Raw genomic sequence first — 26,751 nt, 5'->3', positions numbered from 1 at the left:
TGCAGGTTATGTTCTATTTCATAGACCTCTCTGAGCAGAGAGCTGTGGAGTCAGAGGACACTGGGAATATCTCCCACGGGACTGAATAATTAGCCTTGCCTTGCAGGCTCCTAATAACATTTGTGGGCTCAGAGGACAGGCTATCAATCAAGCAGGACAGGCTATCAATCAAGCATGACAAGATGTCAGTAAGCCACGAGCAAAATGCCTCTAATTGCTATAAGGGAGAAAGACAAATTGATTGAGCTAAGCGTTTATTTATTATCTGGTAAAGTGTTTTAGAGCAGCGTAGCATCCTTCCTCTGGCACACACTCTGCGCAGCGTGTGGAGAAAGACCACGAACCTGAGTGAAAATGACGAGCAAGAGATCAGCAGCTAACAGACCCTTCTCAGCCACACTTCATCACATCCCAACTGGCTCTTCAGCCCTCCCGCTTTCTAGGTGGCCTTACTCAGTAGTAAAAACCATCTTTCCCAAGTATTTTTGTTGTTTTGATTATATCAAAGGCTTTGAAAAGTAGTGCAAACAATTTTCCATGTGAAGAAAGAGAAAGATAAGATAGGGTATGCACAATGGGCTCATGGGTTCAACCTATAGACCTTAGAAGAGTGTGGTGTTTGTTAGTGAAGTCAAGTCCCAGAAGCTGGGATCATCTGCTATTAACCCTACAGAGAATTCTACGTAAGGAAGCAGGAGTGAACACGTGGGGGTGGTATAGGGCAAAGGAACCAACACTGACTGTGCCAGGTATGTGGTAGTTGCTTTTCACTTTATTACGGTTTGTTCTTTGGTCTTTCTCTCTTTTTGTTTTTAAATCCTATAGAAGCACCTATTTGAATTTTGCATTAAATTAAAACCTCTAGCTCATGAATAACATGAACATAGAGTTCCAATTTCAAGTTTTCTGCCCTTTACTCCTCGTAAGAATACTTGCACTAATTAAATCTTGTACCCTGAGTAATGGTTTGGAAAATAAAGGTAGTATATACTTCAAGGCATGGGTCCCAGCACACCTGAGTTTTTTTGGCTCTACTGCTTGCAGTACTATGACCTTGGGCAAAGTATTTAACTTCTCTGTGCCTTGAATTCTTCATCTGTAAAGTCAGGATAATCACAGCACAGATCTCATAGACTTGTGGAGTTTAGAGCAGGGTCTGGCACATGGAAGTGCTAGCTATTATGAGAGCCCTTCTGAGGAGGGTATCATGATGTTTAACAACTGGATGTCTGGACAAAAGAAGCCCTGATGTGTAGCATTTGGCAATTCCTGTGGCCAGTTTCAAGCTATCAATGTGATGTCACGAACTACAGAGTTGGAAAGAGGTGAGCACACTATTATATAGAATGTTTATGGTACAGATGCAATAGACAAATAACCTCAAGAGCACAGATAATAGTAAAATGTAGCACAATAATTAATATGCAATTAATATTAATATTACTTTTAAAAACATATTTTTTAATTAATATTTTTAAAAATTCATATTTTATTTATCTATTTTAGCATAACATTATATAATTTATTTTAATAACAGCTGTGTTTAATACTCGATTCAGAAAATCCCTGAAAATTTAGCAATTGTCTCTTGTGAGCTGGTATGAGCTGGCTCCAACACTGCACTGCTCCTTACTAACTTTCACCTTAGTTATTTGGTAATGTTTTAGTAGTCTATTGCTGTGTAAATACCACCTCAAAACTTATTGGCTTAAAACAGCAATGATTTCTTATTTCTCACAATTCTTTGAGTTGACTTGGCTCAGCTGAACAGTTCTTCTTCTCCACATGGGACAGCCAAGGTCACTAGTGATTGCATTTAGCTGAAGATCAGCTGGGGCCAGAACATACAAGACAGCTCATCCATCAGTTTCTCTCTCCATGTGGCCTCTTATCATTCAGTAGTCTAGTCTGAGCTTCTTTAATGGCACTGGCTTCTAAGAAAGGAATGTTCCAATAGGACAAATTCAAATGTGTAAGTGTTTATCAAGCCTCTGCTTGTATCACAATGCTTGCTAATGTTGCACTGGCTGAAGCAAATCACATGGTCAAGACCAGAATAAATGTAGGAGGGAATTACACAAGTACATCAATGCTGAGAGATATGTTTTGTTAGAAGCTACTTGTGTAATGGTTGGCCACAGATGACAGCAGGCAATCCCAGGGGCACATCTGAAGGGAGTATACACAGGGACAAAATATTCTTTTTTGGGTGGAGATTGTTCTAGAGGGGTGTGTGTGTGTATGTGTGTGTGTGTGTGTGTGTGTGTGTGTGTGTGTGTGTTGGGATGTATAGGCATCCCTATGTGAGAGGAGTGGACAAGCATCACGTGTAACTTGATGGTTCTCAACCAGGTCATTTTGGCCTCCTCCCTGCCTGCTGCCCGAGGACATTTGGCAATATCTGCAGACATTTTTGGTTGTCATAAAAGAGGAAGAGGTGCTGCTGTCATGTGGTGGCCATGGATGCTGCTAATCATCTTACAGTGCACAGGACAGCACCTCATAAGCAAAACAATAGCTAACCCAAAGTGTCAACAGTGCCCAGGTTGAGAAACCCTGCATGTAACCCAACGTATGAATCATTTTGGCTGTTTAGTATGTACACGTTCTCTCCCCAACTGCTTTTGACAGCATATACAAGATACAAAATTCTCTCAGAGCTCTCTAAATGTGTGTTCAGCCTACTTGGAATGGCTTCAAACAAATGTGACAGATGTAGCATATTTAGCTCCAGTGCCTTGCCAGTCAAGCATATGCATGTTTGCACATCACTTCTGTAGTGACAGCAATAATATTCCATGACTAAAAGAAGTTGCATGTCCAACTTTCACTAAAACATCTCAAATTATTTTTCCTCTAAGTCTTCTGGCTCTCAGGTGCTCTTGGTTTCTCTCTTCTCCAGGTAAACCGTTCTGTTCTAATTCTCATGATACTGAGGTTACGTTTGCCCCTTTCTTTCAGAGGGGATTCTCATTCATTAGTTCAATAAGGGTTTGAGCTCCTAATTGTGCAAGAGCTATTCTGGGTGCTGGGTTACAGGAGTGAATAAAATAGAGTTGCATGGAGCTTGCATTCTGGTTGGGGGGACAGACAATAAACAAATAAGAAAATAAGTAAATTATGTTAAATAATGAAAAGTGAGGAAAAATTTAAGCAGAGTAAAGGGATGAGAATGATGGGGTGGGGTGGAACTTTGATAAAGATGTTCAGGGAAGGCACTGCTGAGGCATGTCTGAGTGCAAGGAGCAAGACAAAGACCCCGGGACAGGTTTTCAAGAGTGCACTGTTGCAGGGGGTTGTATCAGTTTTCTAGAGCTACCGTAGGTAGCACAAACTAGGTGGCTTAATACAACAGGAATTTATTCTTTCACTTTTCTGGAGGCCAGAAGTCTGAAATCAAGGTGTTGGCAGCGTTGGTTCCTACAGGAGGCACTGAGGGAGAGTCTGTTTCACATCTTTCCCCTAGTTTCTAGTGGTTGTTGGCAATCCTTTGTGTTTCTCAGTTTGTAAGTGCATTTCACCAATCTCTACCTTTGTCTTCACATGGCCTTCTACCCTGTGCATGTGTGTCTCCATTTTCTCTCTTTATAAAGACACCAGTAACTGGATTTGGGCTCACCCTAATTCAGGAAGACCTCATCTTAACTTGATTAGATCTGCAAAGACTCTTTTTCCAAATAAGGTCACATTTACAGATACTGGGGGTTAGGACTTTAACATATCTTTTGGGAGAGCACAACCCAACCCATAACAATGACTAGGGGCACAACTGGCATTCAAGGTGGGGCCAGGAGTGCTAGGCAGACGTTCTACAATGTATGAGTTGGTCCTGCTCCCATTTGCAAGTTCCCAAGTTATTCCTGTAAGTGAAAGCCCTGTTTGTAATATCTAAACCTAGAACTAACTCTGTTTTACATATAAACATAAAGAATATTTACATGGATTTAATATACACTAAATTTTCCTGAAACGCAACTACAGTTTATGTTGAGAAAAGATTGTACTTTCTTGTTCTTTTTAAAGTGTATGTATTCTTATTTCCTCTTCTTTCTTACATGAAAAATATCATATACGACCATCCTGTATGGACATTTAGGTTCTTTACAATATCTTGCAGTTACAAATAATGCAACATTAAATAACTTTGAATCTGATTTTTGGTCCACTATTTTATACTTCCCGGTAGATTACTAAAATTGCATTGTCAAGTTAAAGTGTAAATGTATAGATTTCTATTGTAATATAGAATAAATGAATTCCCTATCTACGGGTTGTACTATTTTCTGCCAAACTGATAAGTGAGAAATAGTATCTCAGAATGATTTTAATTTGCATTTCTATTAATGATGATAAAAGTTGGTCATCTTTTATATGTTTTATGGTAATTTAATGTCTTTTTTGGTAAATTATATTTGTGTATATTTTTCCATTTTTCTTTTCTTTTTTTTTTTTTACAACTTCTTTATATACTTGGAGATATTTTATTTACGATATATCTATTTTTCTTTGGCAGCCAGCTGGTACAGGGATGGAACCCTGGACCTTAGTTATCAGCACAACATTCTAACCAGCTGAACTAAAGGGCCAATACTTATTTGTGATATAGCTTGAAAATATTTTATCCCACTTTATCCTTTACCTTTTGGCTATGTGATTTATTTATTTATTTATTTATTTGTCATACAAACATATATTTTCACGTCATTGAATATGCCTTTTATTACATTTGAATTTTGATGCACATTGTTATATTCAGAACTTTCCCAGGAGTTGTCCACCATTTCGGATATTCATGTAAACAATTCCAGGCTATGGGACTGATGGAGTTTGAGTCACAAATACAACACATGGTCACCTGTCTGTATTTGTAGCTCTTCGCTCACCACAACTCTATTTATAACTGCAAGCACCAGAATATTTCATTACATCTGCTAATGTAGCTGTGCCTGAACATTAACATACTAAAATACATATTACAGTATAAACTTTCTTTTATTTCTCATTTATATGACAATTAGGGCATTTTATTTATTTCATTGGAATTGTAATTAATAACCTATGGTTTTTATTTGGGGATAGCAAATATTTGTTTGCAAAGAAGGGCATTTACTCTGATAGAGTTGAACACCACTCTCTCAGAGAAGTGGGACCCAGGCTAAGGGTACAGCAATCACGTGAGTTACCACGGCCTGTTCAATGCAGGGAAGTTATTGAGGCTGGAGCAGAGTGACAAGTGGGGGGACGAGTCACAGAAATAGCCAAAGTTCACATCATACAGGGCTTGGAGGTCACGGTAAGGACTTTCCATCACACTTTTCATTACTCTAAGAATAAAATTCAATGGGGCTTTGAACAAGGGAGGGACAGGATCTGATTTAGGCTTCTGTGTGAGTGATAACAGACTGCAGAGGGGCACAATGGAAGCAGGGAGACTGATTAGAAGTCTACTGCAGGGGTCCAAGCACTATATGATAGTAGGTTGGGCCACAGGGTAGCATAGTGAAGATGTTGTGAAATGGTTGGATTTGGGATATATTTTGAAGGTGGAGAGGCTGGGATTTGCTCATGAAATTTATTTAGCCTTCTATGAACAGTCATAAAATCCATTCACTACCTATAAGGAGCTTAAATTCTAGAGGAGGAGACAGCTACCACACAAACAAATAGTTATAAAATAATGTGCTAAGTGCAACAGTGGTGATTTGTGCAGGGTGTTCTAGGAGTACAGAGGAAGTTGGGGGTGAGTATTTAACCTATCCTGGGTGGTGGTGATGGGGATTGGTGGAGGGGAAAGTTCTAGGATGAATAATAACTCATCTAGTCAACAAGTATTTGCTGAGCACCTACTATGTACCATGCACATATTTAAGCACTGGGGATATAAAAGTGAGCAAAACAAAGTTCTTGTCCTTGTGGAGCTCACATTCTAGAGGTCACAGTCTGAGACTCTCTTCCTGTTGTTGGTAGAAGTAATCAATACTTGTGTGAACCTTGAAAGAGCCAATTCCTCTAGACGAATCTTGAGTAGCTAACTGGGTCTAAATTCTGAATGGAGTTGAGAGCCATTTGCTTGTTAGAGGTTACACACATACTTTGTCTGAGGCTTTCAAGGTTGCCTGTTCCTGCCTGTGCCACCTTTGTCACCTGAACTTAAAAACTACAACCTGTCAAGTGTTAACTGGTCAGAACTCAGAAAGCCAGAATCCTTCTTTTGCCTAATGGGCCAAACCAATCAGAACTGAGCAAGCTCGAATCCCTCATTTGCATAGGAGGACCAGAATGGGAACCTGGGTGGGAACTTTCGCTGTATAAGGCCTCCCTCACTTTATTCTGGTGGAGTGCACTTTAATTTTGTACTGAAGGTTGTGTCTCCCCGATATGCAAACTGTTCACTGAAATGAAGTCTCTTTTTATCTCCTAATTTCTTTTTTAGTGAATGTGTTAACACTTATCAGTGTATATGTAACGTAACTCATTGACGTTTCAAAGCTGTAGAATAGAATGCTATTCCCTTGGGTATCTGAATGCTTTCAGAGAAAAAGAAAAGGGAAGGGAAAGGGAAGGCTTTGATTTGAGTGGGAGGGAGGGCAGGCAGGGCTGGATGATACCCTATATCCAAAAAGATGAAGGTATTCATCTGTGATTCAAAATCAGAAACAGCACTAACACTCAAAGCACAAATGAAAGTCTATTCTAGATTTCTGACTGAGAAATTCCGGATACGTTCACAGAGCTCCTGCTTGGCTGGTTTCCTAAACCTGTTCATGATTTACCAGTGGATAGTGCGGATTATTGGTCCTCTGGTCTGTGGTTGGGCTGAGAGCCAGCGGTAATCCTTAGATGGAAACAGAATCTTGACTGGGTACTTGGCTGAAGAGGTTGGGGACTTGATTCTTCTTCAACCATAGCAGATTGCTTTGAACTTGGATTAGGGTCTAGCACTCTCTGTCTTCAGAAGGGTTCTATGTAAGGACGGTATAAATCATGGAGGGCCGCAGACCTCACAAATCTCACCACACCTTAACAATTGCTAATGCCTGGGCTTCAGCCCAGTTTAAGAGCTCAGGGGGAGATGACACTGGAGCCAGAGCAAGCTTTCTAAGGTGAAAAGCAAGAGGGCAATATGAAGTAAATGGGCAGGTCAGGGGTTGGTTGGACTTGAAGTTTTTACAATTTGGGGGGCTCTCTTTAAGAAAAAGAATATGAAATTATGAGTACAAAATTCTGTGCAGAGGTTAAGAAGGGCTTGTGCAGGTGAGGGGCCCTGTAGCCTACATTTGATTAGGTCCACAATCACACCATCTCTGGGAGTAACAGTCCTTAAGCTGTTCATATCTTTTTATTTAAAATTCTACTCCTGGAAGTTGATTCAACAGGATTACAGAGAGGCAGTGTGGTCTAGTGGGTAAGAACAGAGCAAAATATGAAGTCCTTTTGATAGCCTACAGTGTCCTCCATGATTCCAGTGACCTACTCCTTCCTTTTTCTATCGACCCCTCTTTCCTTTCCTCTGCTCAGTCACATTGGTCTTCGTGTTCATGGCCTCTGTGCCAGGCTCACTCCCACCTCAGGGTCTTTGCCATTCCCTCTATCTGAACTGCTTTCCGTTGTATCTGAAATCAAAAGCTGGAGAGGAAATCTTTTAAGAATAAATCAGGAGCTGGCCAGTTAGCTCAGTTGGTTAGTGTGTGGTACTGATAACACCAAGGCCCAGGGTTTGAATCGCTTTACGAGCCAGCTGCTAAAATGACAGCTTACTAGTTATTTGACCTTTGATAAATTAATCTGTTTTTCAGTTTGCACAATAACAGTACTTATGGGGACTAGTGTGAGTGTTAACTGAGATGCTGAATGTGAAGTACAAGCACAGAGGTTGGTATACAGCAGCCTCTCAAAACCAACCAACCAACCAACCAACCAACCTTGATGTAGGTGGCAGGTAATACTATTTTGCCATTTGGATGAGTCAGCTAAGAGGTGAGTGACTTGCCCATGGTCACTTGTCAGCAAAGGGCAGAAGGACTGGAATTCAGACTGATTACAGTGTGTAGAAGGCTGACTTTATTTAGCATGTGCACACACACACATGCATCAGCATAATAAATGAGAAATGCCTCATATATTGTTTAATAACCCCCTTGTTCCCCAGCCCGGTGTGTCAAAATTTGAAAAATTTCCCAGGCTTGTGGCTAAAAATACAAGACTGGTTCTGCCGGGCATGACAGTTAATTAAGTTATTGTTCTTGCCATAGCTCCATCTGCAAGAGGGGGCCCACTAGTTAGCATAAGGATTAATTACATATTTGCAATGTGTTTTGAACTGCTTGAAGAAAGATGCTGTTTATGTGGCAGGCATCCCTCTAGGATGGTGTTCCTATATGACTGTTGTGACAGAATGGATTTGAGTCATCAGCCCTCTGTCTGTCAGCATCCGTCAGCAGCGTAATGCCAAGCTTCAGCACTAGGCAGTATTGTGCTCTTGACTGTTGGTTGCCCTCCAATTTTTTTAAAGTTCTGTTTTTTTAGAGAAACATATTTCAATTATAGCAGAAAAGACATAGTTAAGGTCATCTTTTTTTACTTCTTAATCTTTCTGAAGTTTCAGACCTCAAACCCATTCCTTTCTGAACAAATCTCCTTATATTTTTAAAATTAATTTTTTAATGCATAATACATATACATGGAACAAAATGTAAACGGTGCAACAGGGTATGCAATAAAACATCTCCTACCCACCAGTGTCTCCCTGCCTCTGAGTTTCTCTTCCCATTGGTAACCACTGTTTCAAGCAAACACACATATTTTTGTGTGTGTCCTCTGTACAATGCAACAGTACAATGACATGCTATGCACATTGTATTATAACTCTTTTTCTGAACACTGTATGTTAGAGATCATTCCACTTTGGGGTATACAAGGTTGTCTTATTCTAATAAAGTTTGCATAGTATTTGATTATATGGATAAACCATAGTTTATGTAATCAGTTTCTGATTGGCAGATATTCAGCTATTTTCAATCTTACTATTTCAAAAATGCAGCAATGACTATTCTTGTACATTTAAGAAAATGTTGGGGTCTATCTAAAGCTTAATTTCCTAGAAGTGCATTTAAATATTGCCAACTGCTTGCTGTAGAGACTGTATCAATGTATATTCTCATCAATAATTCATGAAAGTACCTATTTGCCCCACATCTCCACATTTTTTTCTAGAATCTAGCCTGGTATCTTTTACTTGTGTATTTTTTAATGATGACTTGTACTGATGAAACACAGGAACTTCTTTACTAGTTAAGTGATTAAATTCTAGAGCAAACAATCTGGGAAGACTGGGGAAGTCCTCTATTTAAAGTAGCCAAGAATAAACCACCTTTGTGTTTTATGCCTAGAACACTTTATTACAATATGTAGTGATTTTTAAAAGAGAAACAGAAAAATCAGGAGTGTCTGTCTAGTCTGATGGTTCCAGAAGAATGGTCTGCACATCACCTGCATCAGAATCACATGGGGGGGAGGGGTGCAGCTGTTGAAATATGCAGATTTTTAGGCCTACCCCAGACTTAATGAAACTTGATATTTCCAAGGAATGGGAAGTTCTACTTGGTCTTCCTTATATCCACTGTCATTTGGAAACAACTGCTCTATCCTTAGTATAGACAGTTTGCAGGCACACAAGTACCTTAATTAACTTTTTAAAAATTACAAAGTGATACACTTTTGTTGTAAAACATTTCAAAAATACAGCTAAGTGAAAAGAGACTACTAATAATGTCAATACTGTTTCAATTGCTGGATATAAATTTATCTCATTTAAATCCTCACAACAATCCTGTGAGTTCAGTACTATTATTACCATCCTCTGCCCCATTTTACAGATAGAGAAACTGCAGAACAGAGAGGTTAAATAATTTTTAAAACACAATATGCTAATAAGTGATGTTGCCATGACCTAAACGTGAGTGTTTCTAAAGCCTGAAGTTGAGCACAGCCTAGAAATAAATACTGCCAGACACTGGGTATAGTATACGTTGTTCTTGTTTTGTCTTTTTCTCACGCACGTGGATTTAAGAGTTCACAGCGAAACTTTCCTTAGCCCTCAACCTAAGCTAGATAACCTCTGTTTTCTTTCATTGTACCTTGGGTTTAAAGGGTGGTTGGTACAAAAAAATGGGGGTGGTGGTGGGGAGAGATGCAGAGAAGGAACCTCAGGCAATATCTCCAAGTATTACCTGCTATTTATACAACTATCCAGCTTTCATTTTATAACGAAATTATCTTTTTGTAAGGTACAAATTTATATTCCCATCAGCTGTGTATGAGTGAGGAGTTTTGTTGCTTTGTGTTGCTTCGCCCCCCACGGATTTGTCACCCCTCTTCTCCTGGGTGATGGAGACACAAAGGATTACTCAAAGCCCATCTCTCGAGCAGTGAGAGACCCCGAAGTGGTTAATTTCCCTTGGGAACGCTCAAGCAAGAGGCAACCCTTCCTTGGGAAATTAACCCCAAATTGGGGCTCTCTTCCTGCGTTTATTTTCCAGACCAGGAAGTTACATGAAGAGACATAGGTGGGATTATAATTTAACAATATAAGCTAGCAACTTTCAGTGAAACAAGCCAGATGACATTCGAGTAAGGCTATCAACACAAGCTTGATCTTAGCAAACATTGCTTCTCTCTCTACAGTTTTCCAGAAAGTTAGATATCAATCAGTAACTCCTTTGTCTTTGAGCCAGCAACCTTGCTGTGCCACAATTCTTATCTTGCACCAGAGACTTACAGCCTGAGGAAAGTTTCCAGTCCTCTGCAATGTCAATATTTGAAACTGCAAGGCTTTGAAGTACATATGCTTTATAGTATATTCCACAGAGTTTCTTCATATACTCACTATACTTGATATCCATTAGGTCCCCAAATGTTGTGTACACTCATTTAATTGTAAAATATTCCATGCCTTTTTATTCTGTAAAAACTGCTTTTGTTAATTAACATCAAGGACATGTTGCTGACAAATGTTCTCTAAAATAATATGATGTTAGAAATTTTGCTGTTTGAAATTATATCAGTGAATGGAACATCCCATTCTTGTCCTGAGGATCTGAGCCATACAGGTCACTTTGACACAGATTTTCAGTCCAGGTACAAAGTTTTAGATAAGGAGTTTTCAGACCTAACATTTCATGTTTATCTTAACTTTGAGGTTTCCAAGGAAACAGTACCCCAGTCTGCTTCTCAGCTCAGGCCAGGCCTGATGTTTACATGATGTTAAACGCAGCTCCACTTTGAGACTGTCAAAATGCTTCTTCATTTAATTTTTACCCAAACTCCCCCCTTTCCCATAATCCAATAATGGCCCTTTTGTTTGGTGAGATGGATCCACGTGTCCCCAGAATGCAGTCTTCCTTGCTGAAGCAAGTTAATAAATCTAGCTCTGTTGACTACCGGTTTGTTCCCAGTGGACTTAATCGGAAGGCTTATCAGCTCTAAACTGTGGGCCCTAAATCAAAAAACAACAGGAAAGTTCTACTCAATATCTTTTTACAAGATTCTTCTTTCAACAAGATGGATTCTGCTGGTAATTTAAGTCCTGCCCGATGAACTAGATAAATACTCAAGATCATTTTTGCTTTCAGTTCCTTCAACACTTTAAGCTAGTTAGAGTGGCTGTCTTCTCTGCATAGAAAATTCTTCCCCCAGATCTTCCCTGGCTGGCTCAGCTCTAATGTCACTTCTTCGAGGTTCTCCTTGGCCATTATCATTTACAGTACCATTTCTCCTCACATTCCCCCACCCCTGTGTTGTCACTCTACCCTATCACCCTATTTTATTTTCCTTATTTTTCTTATCACTCTTTGAAATTATCTTATCCCATTGTATATTTGTTTATTATCTGTCCATCCCCATGAGGATGGAAGCTCCAGGTGAGAAGCTCCAACGACAGCGTTGACAGCTCAGCATCCCCGGTGTCTAGAACCCCGCCTGTCAAACATCTGTCGAATGGTGACTATATGAACTATCCACTTCATTTTGCTCCTTCCCTTTTAAATACCCTCCGAGGCGACCCACCCGGATTACACCGCCGGCGAGAACTAGGTGGAGGGCATTCGGCCTCGCCATTGGCTGGAGCCTTTGCCGTTGCTCTTGGCAACCACTGTTTCTCACCAGTCGTGTCTTCGCCCCTCCTGGCTCCGCCCCCAGTACTCGTAGCCTTGGCCCTGCTGTAAAATCAGCGCTTGTCCTTTAAGCGGCGGGACTTCTGGTCACGTCGTCTGCAACCGCCGGAAGGGGAAGTTCCGCCTCGGAACGCCGCCTCGCTCGTCCGAATTCGGTGGCGCCACGTCCGCCCGTCTCCGCCTTCCGCACCGCGGCTTCGGCGGCTTCCGCCTTGACACCTTCCACTCACCAAGCCGGCCGCGTCGTGAGGGGGCCGGCAAGAGGAGTCGGGCGGCCGTGCGCATCCTGGCGACCTGAGTGGCGAACATGTCGGACATCGGGGACTGGTTCAGGAGCATCCCGGCCATCACGCGCTATTGGTTCGCCGCCACCGTCGCGGTACCCTTGGTCGGCAAACTGGGCCTCATCAGCCCGGCCTACCTCTTTCTCTGGCCCGAAGCCTTCATCTATCGCTTCCAGGTACTGACCGGGGCTGTGGGAGTGGATACTACGGGCCCCAGGCGGCCCCGCGGCGGCGGCGCGTAGGCCGGCATGTTGCGGGTGCGCAGTGCCTGGTGGGATTTGTAGTTCGTCCGGCTCCAGCGGTTTAGGGCGGGGTCATATGGGCCCCGGGAGGCCAAGGGGTCCGCAGCGAGGGCCTGGATGGCCGGAGGCGTGGGTTCGGCCTGGTGGAAAGGGACCGACTTCGCCCGTATAGTAAGATTGTGCTTCCCGCCCTCCGCACTCAGTGAAGGAGGCAGTGAAAAGGTAAGTTAGTGATAGTTGTCAATTTGTTGGACGCTGGTGATTAGCACTTGGAGCAGTGCTCTCTGACCTGTCACCCACGTGCGTGGCGTGTGGGTGTTAGCTTGACCAACTTGGAGCTGAGTTCTTTTCATGTTAATGGAGTTTTGGTTTTTTTTTTCTCGCCGATAGTAGTGATACCAAGAATGAGTTTATTTAACTGCTTTTTCTCGAGGCCCTAACCTAATATTTGGCGTGTAATAATTGGATGTTTGAAGGAATGGGTAAAGAGTAAATTGCTCCAGAAACGGAAAGCCTTGTTATTTTCTTAAACATGAAACAAACAGTCCAGAGTAACATTTCTGGCAAGAGAGTGTTAGTTTCATGGAGACTATCTTTATTCACTGAACTGTGATTTAAAACTTTAGTGAGTGGCAGGTCATGTACCAAGATCTGACATTAATTTCAACACATTAGTTAGCCAGTGGTTGACACTCTCTTGTCTTCCCCCTCCTCACTGGATGCAATATTATTTTTTAGTCTCCTTTGTTGATTCTTCATCTTCCTAATGTTTAAATGTTGGGATGTGCTCCAGGGATCAATTGTAGAACTTCTGTAGACATTTCCTAACCCTAGGTGATATTGTTCAGGGCTTTAAATACTGTTTATAAGCTGAAGAGTCTAGAGTACAAATAAAAATATCTTCAGTCCAGATCTCTGTCCTGATTTCCAGATTTGTACATCCAACTGTCTACTTGAAATTATCTCTTGGAAGATTAACAGGCATCTTAAACTTAATGTGTCCAAAACGGAATCCCCTTTCCTCCCTTTCCTCAGAAGTAAATAGCAGCTCCGTTATTAAGGAGCTCAAACTAATAGTCCTCGAGTTATTTTTGACTTCGCTTCCTCTCACAGCCTCCAATCTGTCAGCAAATCCTGTTCACTCTACTTTAGACAAATATCCGTAATACAGTTGCTTTTCATTCTCCATTGCAAGCCGTTATCATTCTAATCTTGTTCCTTTCCATCTTTTCTCTAGACAACTAGAGTGATCCTTTTAAAATGTAAATCAAGTCTTGTCAGTCCTCTGTCCAGAGTCCTCCAATGTCCTCTCAACTCAATGAATAAAATCCAAGTCCTTTTAGTGGTCTGTAAGACCCCCTGCTGCCTCTCTGACCTCATCTCCTACTACTCTCCACCTGTACTTTAGGCTCTACAGTGAGATCCTTGCTGTTGCATGAGTGCCCTCCTCAGGGCCTTTGCACATGTTATTTCTGCATCTGAGGAAGATAACCGTGGCTTACTTGTTTACCTCATTACATCCTTCAGGTCTCTGCCCAAATGCCATCTTATTGTTAAGATCTTCTCTGATTTCCCTACATGAAACAGTACCCCATCTTTTACTCTGTCTCCTTTATCCTTAATTTTCCTTTCTGTGTATCACCCTTGGTATTTGTTAGTCTGCTTTACCTCAGAGAATAAGGCTCCATGAAAGCCATATCTTTGTTTTCTTTACCACTAGCTTTGGTACCTAGAATAGTGTCTGGCATGTAGTAGGGGCTTATAATTGGAAATAACTGGGCACTTGCTATGTGCTGGGCACGGGGGTTACAATAGTGAGTAGGACAGAAAAGGTTCCAGCTCCCATGAAGAAGACATATACAGAGAGGCATATGATGGAGAGTGATTTAAGGGATGTAATATTTGATAGAGTATTCCAGAAAGTCCTCAGAGAAGACATTTGAAGAAATCTGAATACTGAGGAGCCAGGCAGCATTGGGTGGAACTAACTCTGGAGGGGACCTTCCAGGAAGAAGGAATAGTAAGTGAAAGACTGGGAGGCAGGAACTGGGAACAGAAAGAAGACTGGGTGGTTAGTACAGAGCCAGCTGTAGGGATGAGGATTGGTGGATGAAGATACAGAGATAGCCAGGGGTGAGTGCAGTAAAGTGACGACGGAAAGGTAGATTGAGGCTAGATCATATAGGGCCTTGTAGGTCATGTTAAGAGGTTTGAACCTTGTTTTGAGGGTGTTATGAAGCCTTTGGAGCCTTTAGAACAAAGGACTGACAGATTGCCTGGACTACTCTGTGGGGTGGATGTGGTGTGTGTGTATGGGGAGTGGAGAGAGGAAGGGCTAGGCGGTGGGATCAGAGAGAGCAGTCAAGTTAGGAGGAGAGAGAGTGTGGTTTGGCTGTGAAAACAGAGAAAGGTGGATAGATAGTCAGAGTGAATAAAATTACAGGCCAATGGATATAAAGGGGGAATGAGTGAAGGAAATAGGACTCAGAGATATCACTGTTTTCACGGGAGTAACTGAGTGGATGATGGAGCCCTTTACGGAGGTTGGGAATGTTTAGGGAGCCTCAGGTTTGGGGAAGGGGTATGAATGAAGAGTTATGTTATGGCCATGTTAAGTGTTGAGGTGCTTTTTAGGCATCTAAGTTGGAGAAGTCAGTTAGGCAGTTGGATATAAAAATATGATCCTGGAGCACAGGCAGAATTGCATAGTGTTTTCTGTTTATTTACTTTAGTAAATATTTGTTAGTGGAGTGAATGTTATGTACTTTTTGCCTGGTGGCATGTTGGGTAATGTGCGTGCATGGGAAGCAATGGTTGTAAATTATTTTGTGAGAAGTACCTGGTGAAAACTGGCTCTTTGACCCTCCTTGCAAAATCTCGGTCACTTGTGTAGTCAGTTTAGTAGAATACGTAACATAAAAAATCCTTTCTAATAGGTTGCAGGTGTATAATGGTAAGGTGTATTGCACCTTCCGTGATTTTGCCATCTTCTCTGCGTTTCTTCTGGGCTTCTTATCCCAGGACTGGGAGAAACTGCTGGCAGGAGGCAGAACAGTGTACTGACTGCTCAGCTGTGTAAATACCAGTAGCTGTACTTTGTTTCTACTTTCTGTTACTCTGACTCTTGCCCATTCTGGACAAGTTTAGCTTTCTGACCCACCTGGAGGAACTTGTTCCCAAGTGAAGCCGTCAAGGAAAAACTGCATCTGAGAGGCTGATGTGTGAGGACAGTGTGAGATGTGTTTTAGCAGAATTCTGTTAGAGACTCATCTTTTTTTTAGAAGCTGGATCTTTAACAGGTAAAAAAAAAAAAAGTGCGGGGGGGATGATTGATTTAGAATTATGCATTCATGTTGCAAGTGACAAAAGTTATTTTTCTTCCTTATCTGTAGGTTTCCTTTGTGTAGCTTGTTGGTTTAAAACTTTCAAGTTTAAAATGTTAATTCTTTGGTTTTGATAGGTTGAAACAGGTGTGTGCTAAGACTCACTACACAATTTTCCACAATTTCTATCTATTCTGAGTCCCTCAGACTTAAACTCATTAATCAAATAGTTCATAAGAATGAATGTCTTCATATTGTCCCTGATTAACTAGAAGAGAGATGGCAATTTCCTGCTGCCCTAGTGTTTTCTGATTGTCTACTGGGGCTGCCTGCATGGCGATATTTCTTCATTTCTTTGGACAAAATAACTTCATCCATGTATGTCTGTATTGTGCTTCTCCATATGTTATGTCATTCACCTCCCACAGTCACCCTGAGATAAGTGGTACTCCATTTTATAAACAACTGCAGTTTCAGTTTCTTTCTATTTCTTTGAGTTGAAGATAGTTCTAAGCTGTCTTGTTTAACTCCTTTGCATAGTGTGTACCAAAAAAAGAGTGAGGTTTAGCAAAACATTTTTGAGGGTGATTTCTTCCAAATCAACCATAACAAATTATTTTTCTTTTTCTGTTGGAGTAGAAAGACCATAGGATTTTAAATAGTTGAATAATAGTCTCAAGGCCTGGCTCAGTCCACTAGTAGTTGTGTGCCCTTAGTCAAGTTATTTATCCTGTCTGAGCCTCAATTTCTTTACCTAAAAATGAAGATAATATAATACTGTATTAACTTAAAAAATTTTTTTTAATCAAAATGTATTGATTGTACATATTTATGGGGTACATACTATTATTTCAAAACATGTGTACGATGTGTGATGATCCAGTCAGGGTAATTAGTATATTCGTCACTGTAAAACTTAATCATTTCTTTGTGATGTGAACATTTGATCTCTCTTCTAGCCATTTGATAACACGAAGTAAATTATTGTTAATTGTAGATGCCTGGCTTGACCGTATACCACTAGAAACTTTTTTTCCTATCTAGCTGTAATTTTGTGTCCATTAATCAACCTCTTCTATTCCCCATCCTCCCTTCCCTTTCCCACCTCTAGTAACCACAATTCTACTCTCTCTTAATAGTAAGTTCAACTTATTATTTACTTACTTACTAGCTTCCACATATGAGAACATGGGGTAATACCATATTAACTTTGCTCCATTGATTATATGATGCTCCATCAATTTAATGCAACTGTATTTTTTTTGGGGGGGGTGAGTAGAAATTACATTAAATGGGCATATTGATTGTAAGATACATCCTAATTTCAGAAACACAAAAATGAGTACCTTCACATTGAGGAAATATGTTATCTGCTTCATGCCTCTATTATATAGAACACAGAAGAATATTTGCGAAGTGCCTAGTAAGTAGTCTGATAAGTAGTCTATTCAAAAATAGTTGCCTATTTTTATTTATCAGCCAGTAATAATTCTTGCCTTACTGCCTTATCTCCATGGACAGTAAGATTGTGGTTTTAATTTGTAATTGAAACTGAAATGTAACTGCTGGTTTATAATTCTATTTTTCGTCGCCTTAAAAGCATCCTGACTTGGAAAGATGTGAACCCTCAATTTCTTTACTTTGTTTCTAGGAATAAGAAATGGCAGCAACAAAATCTGTGATTCAGTCTGGTGCTTGTATTTGCCATGCTTTTGCTTATATTATCACATTTAACCCAATGATAGCAACCCTAACAGATTGATTTAAGAATATATTAGGGAAGAGAGACGTTTCACACATAACAGGGAGGGGAATGAACTTGGGCCGTAGGCTGAGCATAGAAGCAGCCTCAAGGTTTGGATTTAGAACACTAGTGGATAGTGTGTGGTATGTATACTTTAAAATCTTTCCTTAACAGTTCTATCCATATTAGACAGTTATGCTATGATCTGTGGATAAGGTTGCCCATTAGATCATGGCTTTGTTTTTTAACTTTTTATTGAGTTCCACAGTACACAAGCAGGAAAGTGTATGTATTATAAATTTATAGCTTGTTGAGTTTTCAAAAATTCAATACATGCATATAACCAGAATCCAGATTAAGAAACAGACCATAATCAACACCCCGAAAGCTTTTCTCCTGCTCCTTTTTGTCACTGTCTCCTCCAAGGTTAATTACTATCTTAACTTTTAATATCATAAATTGTTTTTGTCAATTTTTGTACTTTGTATTAATGTAATTATATAGTCTACTCTTTTGTGTCTAGCCTCTTTTATCAACAATATGTTTGAAAGTCATCCATATTGTTGCATTATACCACTGTGTGAATATACCACAATTTATTTTTTTTTACTGTTAATGGACCTTTTGGGTAGTTACCACTTTGGGCTATTATGAATAGTGCTACTGTGAACATTCTAGTACACGTCTTGGTGGACATATGTACTTCTTGTTGAACATAGGTATGCATTTCTGAGTATATACCTAGGAGTAGAATCAATGGCTTCTAATAGCTTTTTAAAGTCCTCAGTTGAGATTGAGTGCCTATATTTGTTTAAATGTATGGAAGGGGACTTTTCTTGCCTACCCAGTTTGTTTAAAAAGAAAAAAAAAAAAAGCCCAGAGTTTGCTAACATCAGCATTTGGCACATAGGTGCTCATCATCTCTCTTGCTTGGTGATTGATATAGATTTTCTTAACTACAAATTAAGTGATCCTGTTGTTTCAGAAAAATCTCTGCTTTTCATACTTTAAAAAACCCACTCTAGACCCTGAATGGCATATGTAATTATTTCAGTAGCAGCTTGTTTGAGAAGTTTTAGTTAAGGGATGGCTACATCCCACACTTTCAGTAAGTTGTTGGAGTAGTAACTAAAGTACAATGTCTTATGTCTTTTTGAAGGTTTTATATGCCAGTGAACACATGAGCTACTTGTCCTTGTTAAGAAAGAAACTCTGGGAGGATTATCTAAAGTCATGAAAAACTGGGATTATTATGGGTCTGGTTTTTAGATTGCTGTGGAGTTAAAATGAGGTGCTCCCCAGCAAGTCCTCTGAGAAAGTGTGCGGCATGCAGTCCTCTGTCTGCAATCCTGGGCTCTTTGTGGTGCACTTGGCTGCCTCTTAGGTTTTGCAGAGTTGAAAATGTGCCTCTCAACTCTTGGCCCTGAAAATGTTTCAATTTCTTTATCCTAACTGCTTACCAACAGTTAGAGGAAAGAAGGGGATTTAGTTGGAAACCTTCCATGGGAATTTCAGAAGTATATTACACTGTGTCCTTCTAAAGAGATGAGCTATCTCCTGGTGTTTTCAAATTGTAATTTAAAAGTAATACAAAAGTAATAAGTCTCTTAGATCAATGAAAGCAAGTATAACTCAAGGGTAAGCTTAATGAACAGGGAAAAGAAGTGAGGTATTTTGACAGACACTGATTTCCAAAAAACAGGTGCACACGGTGGCTAAAAATAGTGTTGTGTCATCAGCATTAGAGAAAATGTAGTCAGAAAAGAAAATGAGTTTTCATTTCCAAAATAAGGTCTTGAATAACTTACAGGAATATGTGGATAGCTTAAGTGTGAATTTGTAAAAACCAGGTCAGCAGGCATCTTCTAAAAGATTGTGGTAATAACAGCAATACATTCACATACACATTTTTTTGGCAAAGCACCTTTTAAATCCACTTTCATAATTGCATCTTTTTACCAACCATGTGAGATAAGGAAGGCAGGAGGCATAAGATAAATGTCATGGGGTAGATGAAGAAGCCAACTTAAAGGTCCAGATATTTCCAAGGTCCCATGGCTACTTAAGAGCCAAGGCCAGAACTTGCTTCCTGTCTTTACCCCCATTGCTTTGCATAAGCAGGGAAAATGAATTTGTAGATTTAGTCTCAGTTCATTTCAGGATTTTACAAGTTTAATAAATAGTACTGAAAATTTTTACTAATTGTAATTATACCTCATAATACTAATGTCACTTGTGAGAGGCATTGTAAAAATAGGGGTTTAGTATCACAAACTCTGGAGTCAGACTGTCTGGGACAAAACTCAAGCTCCACCACTTAGAACCAGCTGTTACTTAACCTTTTCTCATCCTTTTTCCTCATCTGTAAAATCCATCTCTTGGATCAGTGCATGTAAATAAGCTGAATAGAATACAAATTTGATTTTGTTTTTTTTTTTTAAACCATTAACTAAAGTAGGGTATTAGTATACCATTCCCCTTTTACAGATGGAAATTGAGGCTCAAAATGGTAACTTGTAAGCAAAAACTTAAATCCAGGTCTTCTCAAATCATCTCCAGTGCTCTTACAACTGGACTGTACTGTCTCTATGATGAAGTTACGAATAAATCAAAATGAATTTTAACGTATTTTGTCTTACTGGTTTAATGCAGGGCTCTTGGAAAGTGCATTTTCCTTCACAGAGATTTGTGAAATACACTATAAAGCATATGCACAGGGCCTGGTTTTCCAAAGCCTTGCAGTTTCAAATATTGACTTTGCAAGGGCAGGAAATTTTCCTCAGCCTCTAAGTCTTTGTTGCAAGATAAGAATTGTGGTGCAGCAGGTTGCTGGCTCAAAGACAGACTAGTTACTGATTGTTATGTAAAGATACTGAGAAACTGCTAGAAGGAGAAGGAATGTTTGTTAAGATCAAAGCTTTTGTTGATAGCCTTACTGGAATGTCATCTGCTTGTTTCACTGAAAGTTACCAGCCTATATTGTTAAACTATAACCCCACCCGTGTTCTTTTCTTGGGACTTCCTGGTCTGGAAAATAAATGCAGGAAGAGAACCCCAATTCGGCATTAATTTTCCCAAAAAAGGGATCCCTCTTGCTGGAGGGTCCTGGGAAAGTTAACCACTTTGGGGTTTCTCACTGCTCAGTAGAGATGGGTTTTGAGTAATCCTTTGAATCTCCGTCACCCAGGGGAAGTGAAGTGACAAATCCGTGGGGGGCGAAGCAACACAAAGCAACGAAGACTTAAGCTCTGAAGGTTACACTCCTATACTTGGAGAATGCAACTTGCCAGCTCTATATCTGGCCAGGCTCCATGACTGATGTCCTACATTCCAGCCACACACAAATTGTTAGTAGTACCCATTAGTTTATTTTTCTCTTACAATTCTTTGTTATATTGTACCAAGACCAAACTTACCCTCCCTTGTGTGAACTCTTGCTTCTTTTGAGAGCCTTCCCCACTATTGTGAACTCCTGATATAGGGGCCATATGTTTCATGCTGGGTCCATGGTCATGTGCAATAAGATACTTCACTTTCAAGCCAAAAGCATCATGCTGGCATTTCCAAAAGTCTGGGAAGGCCATCTACTTCAATCACTGTTACTTAATGTTGTTCTGAAGGTACTAGCCAATTAATTAGACATGAATGAAAATAAGATACAAAATTTTATTTACAGATAGGGTTGTATGTTTGGAAAGCCCAAGAGGCTCAGTTTTCAAATATTATAAACAGTGAGATATTCAGCTTTGGTGGTTGGGTATAGAAAGAGATAGCTCTATAGAAAACTGTAAAAGCAATGAAAGACTTCTTGGCTGGGAATTATATCAATGTCACATTGATATAATAAAGCTGTTGGGTCTGATTAATTTAGGAAAATAAGATATTGAGACTAGCCAAGAAATGACAATTATGGAGGAGAAGAGGAGGGAGATTATTTAACTGTTTAACTTTATCAGACATTAAAATACATTATAAAACAAGGTATTGGTATATGAATCAATTCCAAACAGAAAAACCTAAAAGTAGACCTTAATATAAAAGGGCATAAATATTTGATGGAAGTAGCTTTTCAAATAACTGGAGAAAATGTGAGTTACTGTGTAAACGGGAATGGGAAAGTTTAGTGACCATCTAGAAAAATAAATTGGATCTGTTCCTCATTCCTTAGTTGAACCTTGAAAAGTGCTACAATAAAACCTGTGAACACTTTTATTTTTTTGGAGTGAAAATATTTTGTAGCATATGTGATGGATACATTTGCCTTCGTTTTGTTAAACTTACATGCCAAAATATGGCAAAAATACCATATAAGTCTAATGACAGACCAGAATATTTGTAACAATGACAAGTTTTCATAATAAATAAAGAAATGGAAATTTAGCAGAAACATGAATAGAGGAAATGGTAAAGTTTTTTCACCTTTTCTCATTGTACAAATAAAAATTAATTTTCAGATTGGCAAATATAAAATATGCTAAATGGTGAGGATGTGGGGAGAAGATAGGCTCATCTGCATTTTAGGAGGAAGTATAAATTGATTAAACATTTTTGTAGGTATTTGGCAATATCTACTGAAATAAATGTTTATGTCTGTTGATATAGCCTGTTGATACAGGAGTTTATCCTGTATGTATGCATCTAAAGAGAATATACAAACACTGACATGTAAACGATAAAGCAAAGACAAAAGTTAATCTTATTAGAGACAAGATACACCAACACTTATAGTCTTCGAACATTATTGCACTTTAATAACACAGTTGAGGAAAATTGATACCTGTATAACCCATAGGAAATAAACTGTAGAGTTCCATATTGTGGTATTGTGATTATATTGTTTTATATTATAAAAGAAAAGAAAAGAATTTTTAAAAATTTTATTTTTCCCCGTCTTGCAAAGTATAGTGACCCCTGTTACTGTTAAATTTGAATAAAGACTATTTTTGCTTGAAAAAAAAATAAAGAGAATATTCAAGAATATTTATTGTGGCCTTGAAACAATTTAAATGAAGTTTGGACATCCACATAAAAGGACTACTATGAAGCCAATAAAAATATTTTGTCAAGGGACTGAAACAAGGTATAAAATAGTACAGTATAAGGTAGGATAAATTAGGATGAATAATAGTAACATATACTATTGTTTCTTGAAAGAAAGATAAGAAAGTGTGCAGTTGTTGCTGGAAAGGGAACTGAGAGACTAGAAGGCCTGGAGTGAGGCTTACAACTCACTGTAGCCCCATCTGTATTTTTTGTTTGTTTTTTGGAGTAATGTTTTTTAAAATGTGCCTATATTGCCTATTTAGCACATTGGTTTGAATTAAAGATTCCTGTTTTCCTTCTACTTATTGAATGTGGCATTTTTGGACAAGGTCTGTCATCCCAGTATATTCTTTTACTAAATAGAGTTGTTACTGTACTATTGGAAATTGTAATTAATTTTTTAAAAAATTTATTTGTTGAATCAAAATCAATTATACATATTTTTGGGGTTGAACATTGAGATATGTTGGTCAAATCAATATTACTAGCATATATATTGTTACAGATTGTAATTATTCTTTATGCCCCTTGTCCAATCTCTCCCTTTTCCCCCTCTACCTCCTCCTCCCCCTCTAATTACCCTAGATTTCTTTTCTCCTTCTGAAAGAATAATGGTTACTCTGTTAATTTGTTGCCTAGATGATCTGTCTAATGCTGAGATGTGTGATCAGGTTCCCCCAATATTATTGTAGAGCAGATGCTTCTTCTGTTACTCTGAAATGGGCTTTGTGGAGAGAGACATCCTCTTCTTTTCTTTATCTTTGCTGGTGACTCTCCTTGTGTGAATGCACTCCAGTGGTTGGTGGACCATCTGTGTGGTGGTTGTGGTGTCTAGCCACTTTTGCAGCAGCCATGGTTATTGTGGTGACTGTGGTGGGCCACCCACATGGAGGTGATGTTTTTGGCATGCTCCTTGGCACTGGCGGTGTGCCTGGTTGCGGGGTGGGTCTGGTCCCCTTCTCCATGCCTCTGGTCCCGGACGGGCCCTGAGGTGCTGGCACTATGTGCCTGGTTGTGGGAGGGGGGTCCACTACCCAGCTCTATACCTTGGGTCAATGGGCGGGCTCCAAGGTGCTGGTGTGGTGTGCCTGGTTGTGGGAGGAGGGTCCACTCCCCATCTCCATGCCCCAGGTCCCTGGGCAGGCCCCGAGGTGCTGGCGTGGTCTTTGTAATTAATTTTTGAAGTACAGTTAACTGCATGCCTAATCTCAGTAAAAGACTAACCATATACTTCTGTGGTATTGATCTTTTTAAACTTGTTTAGAAATATGTATTGGTTATTTATGATATCACTATTTCATTGATTTGCAAAGTGGTATGAACTTTTCTTCAGTTTTTTTTTTTTTTTTTTAATTGTATTGGTGGTATTGCTTCGGTAGCTTTTATTGAGGAGAATACTTCGCAAGGGTTAATTTTGTTTAGTTAAATGAAAAAAAAATTACAAGGCTTAGAGACACTAACAGCTGTATTTGTTTTGATCTGGACAGATTTGGAGGCCAATCACTGCCACCTTTTATTTCCCTGTGGGTCCAGGAACTGGATTTCTTTATTTGGTCAATTTATATTTCTTATATCAGTATTCTACACGACTTGAAACAGGTATGTTATCCATAGCTGAGTATTGTTTCTTTCTAATTTACTAATCCATATGTTTTCTTACTTGGAGGAATTTTGAGGGTAGTTAGCATTATGTAAAGAAATGGCATAATTTGATAGTAAATGTTCAGTGACTATGCCAGGACTGTACTGGATTACTCTAGTTTGAATCCTCACAACATCATGAGGTATCAGTAGCAATGTCACCATTTTATAGGTGAAAAAAATAGCAGATAAGGGGTTTAAATATTTTGCCCATCTCCTTAGTGGCTGAGCTGTGTGCTTCTCACTTAATTTGCTGATCTCACTCATTTCTGTCACAGAGCTGTCTTTATCCTTTAATGCAAAATTGGGCTAGAGTATATATATCTCCTACATTGGGATTGAAAAACACTACCTTGTGCAATTAAAAGCCTAGACTTATCCTCTGTAATTCAAACACTGAACTTTAAAATAGGTAGCCATAATTTAATAATATGGTAGTTTATCAGATATGGCTACTTATATGATGTTATGGATAAGCTATAAAAATCTTTTCTTAAAAGTATGTTACTGAACTGTTTTTTATTTCCTACAATACCTTATATTCTGTTCTGAGTTGCATATGCTAAGAAGCAATAAATTGATATGCTATGTCAAAATATGAATATAATTTTCCTAAGCCTAAATGATTTTGAAAAGGTTGGCTGACTTCAGAGACTTTATAAACCTGCTTGCTGTTAGCTCAGGATAGAGAATTCTGAACCACCCTGAAATCTAAGTCAGTGTTCATATGTTTGAGAATTGTAAATCAATCTCATAACTGCAGGGAAATAGTAGGATGAGCATTTGGTGTCAAATACAGTTTTCCCTTAAATTGGCATTTGCCCTTAGGTGCTTTTTTTTTTCTTTTCTTTTTTTGGTGGCTGGCTGGTACAGGGATTTGAACCCATGACCCTGGAGTTACAAGGCTGCACTCCAACCAACTAAGCTAACTGGCAAGCTCCCTAGGTGCTTTTTAAAAAGAAATAAAGAAACTATATTCATACAAAGTGTAGGGTCATAGATTATTATTGTTGGGAGGGACCTAGCCCGTTCCCTGAGTTTTACAGGAAGAATAGTAGATGTAGATTCAAGGAAATGAAGTGACTTGGCTGAGGTGCAGCTAACAACTAGGCCTCTCACCATTGTATCAGAGGTTTTTGATCCTTAAATCTTCCAGAATATGTGAGGATACTTCAAAAAGTTCGTGGAAAAATAGAATTAAAAGGTAATACAAATTCTTCCATGAACTTTTTGAACCCTCATATGATTTTCATTCTAACCTTCTGATATAATTTAACTGATGATTAAGTTATTGGAGTAATTTTAAAAAATATATCAGTAGTAAACTAGATTAAGTGTGGATGATCAATGACCAGTTATTTAAAACTTTATTATGGAAAAGTTTTAAACACATGCAAAAGTAGAGAGGACTAATGAACCTTTTTTTCCCCCTTTTTATCGAGATCAAATTCACGTGACATAAAACTCACCATTTTAACCATTTTAAATTGACAACTCAGTGGTCTTTAGTCTATTCACGATGTTATGTAACCGTCACCACAACCTAATTCCAGAACATTTTCATCATTCCCCCCAAAACCCAAAGTAGTCACCCTCCATCCCACCTGCCTCTCCTCCCAGCCCCTGGCAACCACTAATCAACTTTCAGTGAAAATGAATTTGCCTACGGGGGACATTTCATATGTCCTTTTCCACTGCCTTTTTTTTCCTTTTTTTGGTGGCTGGTCAGTTCAGGGATCTGAACCCTTGACCTTGGTGTTACCAACAACACGCTCTAACCCAGTGAGCTGACAGGCCAGCCCCATTTTATATGTCCTTTTGTAGCTCGCTTCTTTCACTTAGCATGTTTTAAAGGTTCAGCCATGTTGTAGCATGTGTCAGTATGAACCCCTATTTAGCTATCACCTACCTGTAACAGTTATCTCTTAGCCAGTCTTTTTTAATCTGTATCCATGGCTATCCCCCACCCTACCCTTGATTGTTTGAATCAAAATGCTAGAGACATGGTATCATTTTATTCATAAACATTTCAGTATTTATCTCTGAAATATAAAGACTTAAAAAATAATTCTGATACTATTATTAAATCTAAATTACAATAATCCCCTGACCACTTTTTATTTTTAATTGGCTTCTCTAGCTTACTTAAGGTCCTTGAACCTCTTTTCCCATCCCTATTTCCTAATCAGGTAATACAACTAATTTATATTATTATTTTATCTGAATAACATTTAAGACAAATCTGTGGGATTATTAGACCATTAGTCTCTTTTGCTTGCTTTGATTCTTAAAAGTTGCCTCATC

At 39.2% G+C, this 26,751-nt stretch overlaps 1 protein-coding gene across 2 annotated transcripts in view; it reads left to right on the top strand.

Annotated features, from left to right (window-relative positions):
* Positions 1-12,259: 12,259 nt before the first annotated feature.
* DERL1 (derlin 1) overlaps positions 12,260-26,751 on the top strand; it is a 32,041-nt gene continuing 17,549 nt past the window's right edge. Inside the window, exons 1-2 of one of the 2 annotated variants that reach the window (XM_063079392.1) lie at positions 12,260-12,630; positions 24,294-24,405. In XM_063079392.1, coding sequence (XP_062935462.1) covers positions 12,478-12,630; positions 24,294-24,405 — 265 coding nt within the window. In that variant the 5' untranslated portion in view covers positions 12,260-12,477. Of the gene's footprint in view, positions 12,631-12,773; positions 12,919-24,293; positions 24,406-26,751 lie in introns of those variants that run through there. The other variant, XM_063079393.1, reaches the window with a different exon arrangement.

The sequence above is a fragment of the Cynocephalus volans genome, chromosome 15, assembly GCF_027409185.1.
Source record: "Cynocephalus volans isolate mCynVol1 chromosome 15, mCynVol1.pri, whole genome shotgun sequence".
NCBI classification, from domain to species: domain Eukaryota; kingdom Metazoa; phylum Chordata; class Mammalia; order Dermoptera; family Cynocephalidae; genus Cynocephalus; species Cynocephalus volans.
Note: the sequence above shows the minus strand (reverse complement) of the source record. Positions and strands in the feature narration are given on the sequence as shown.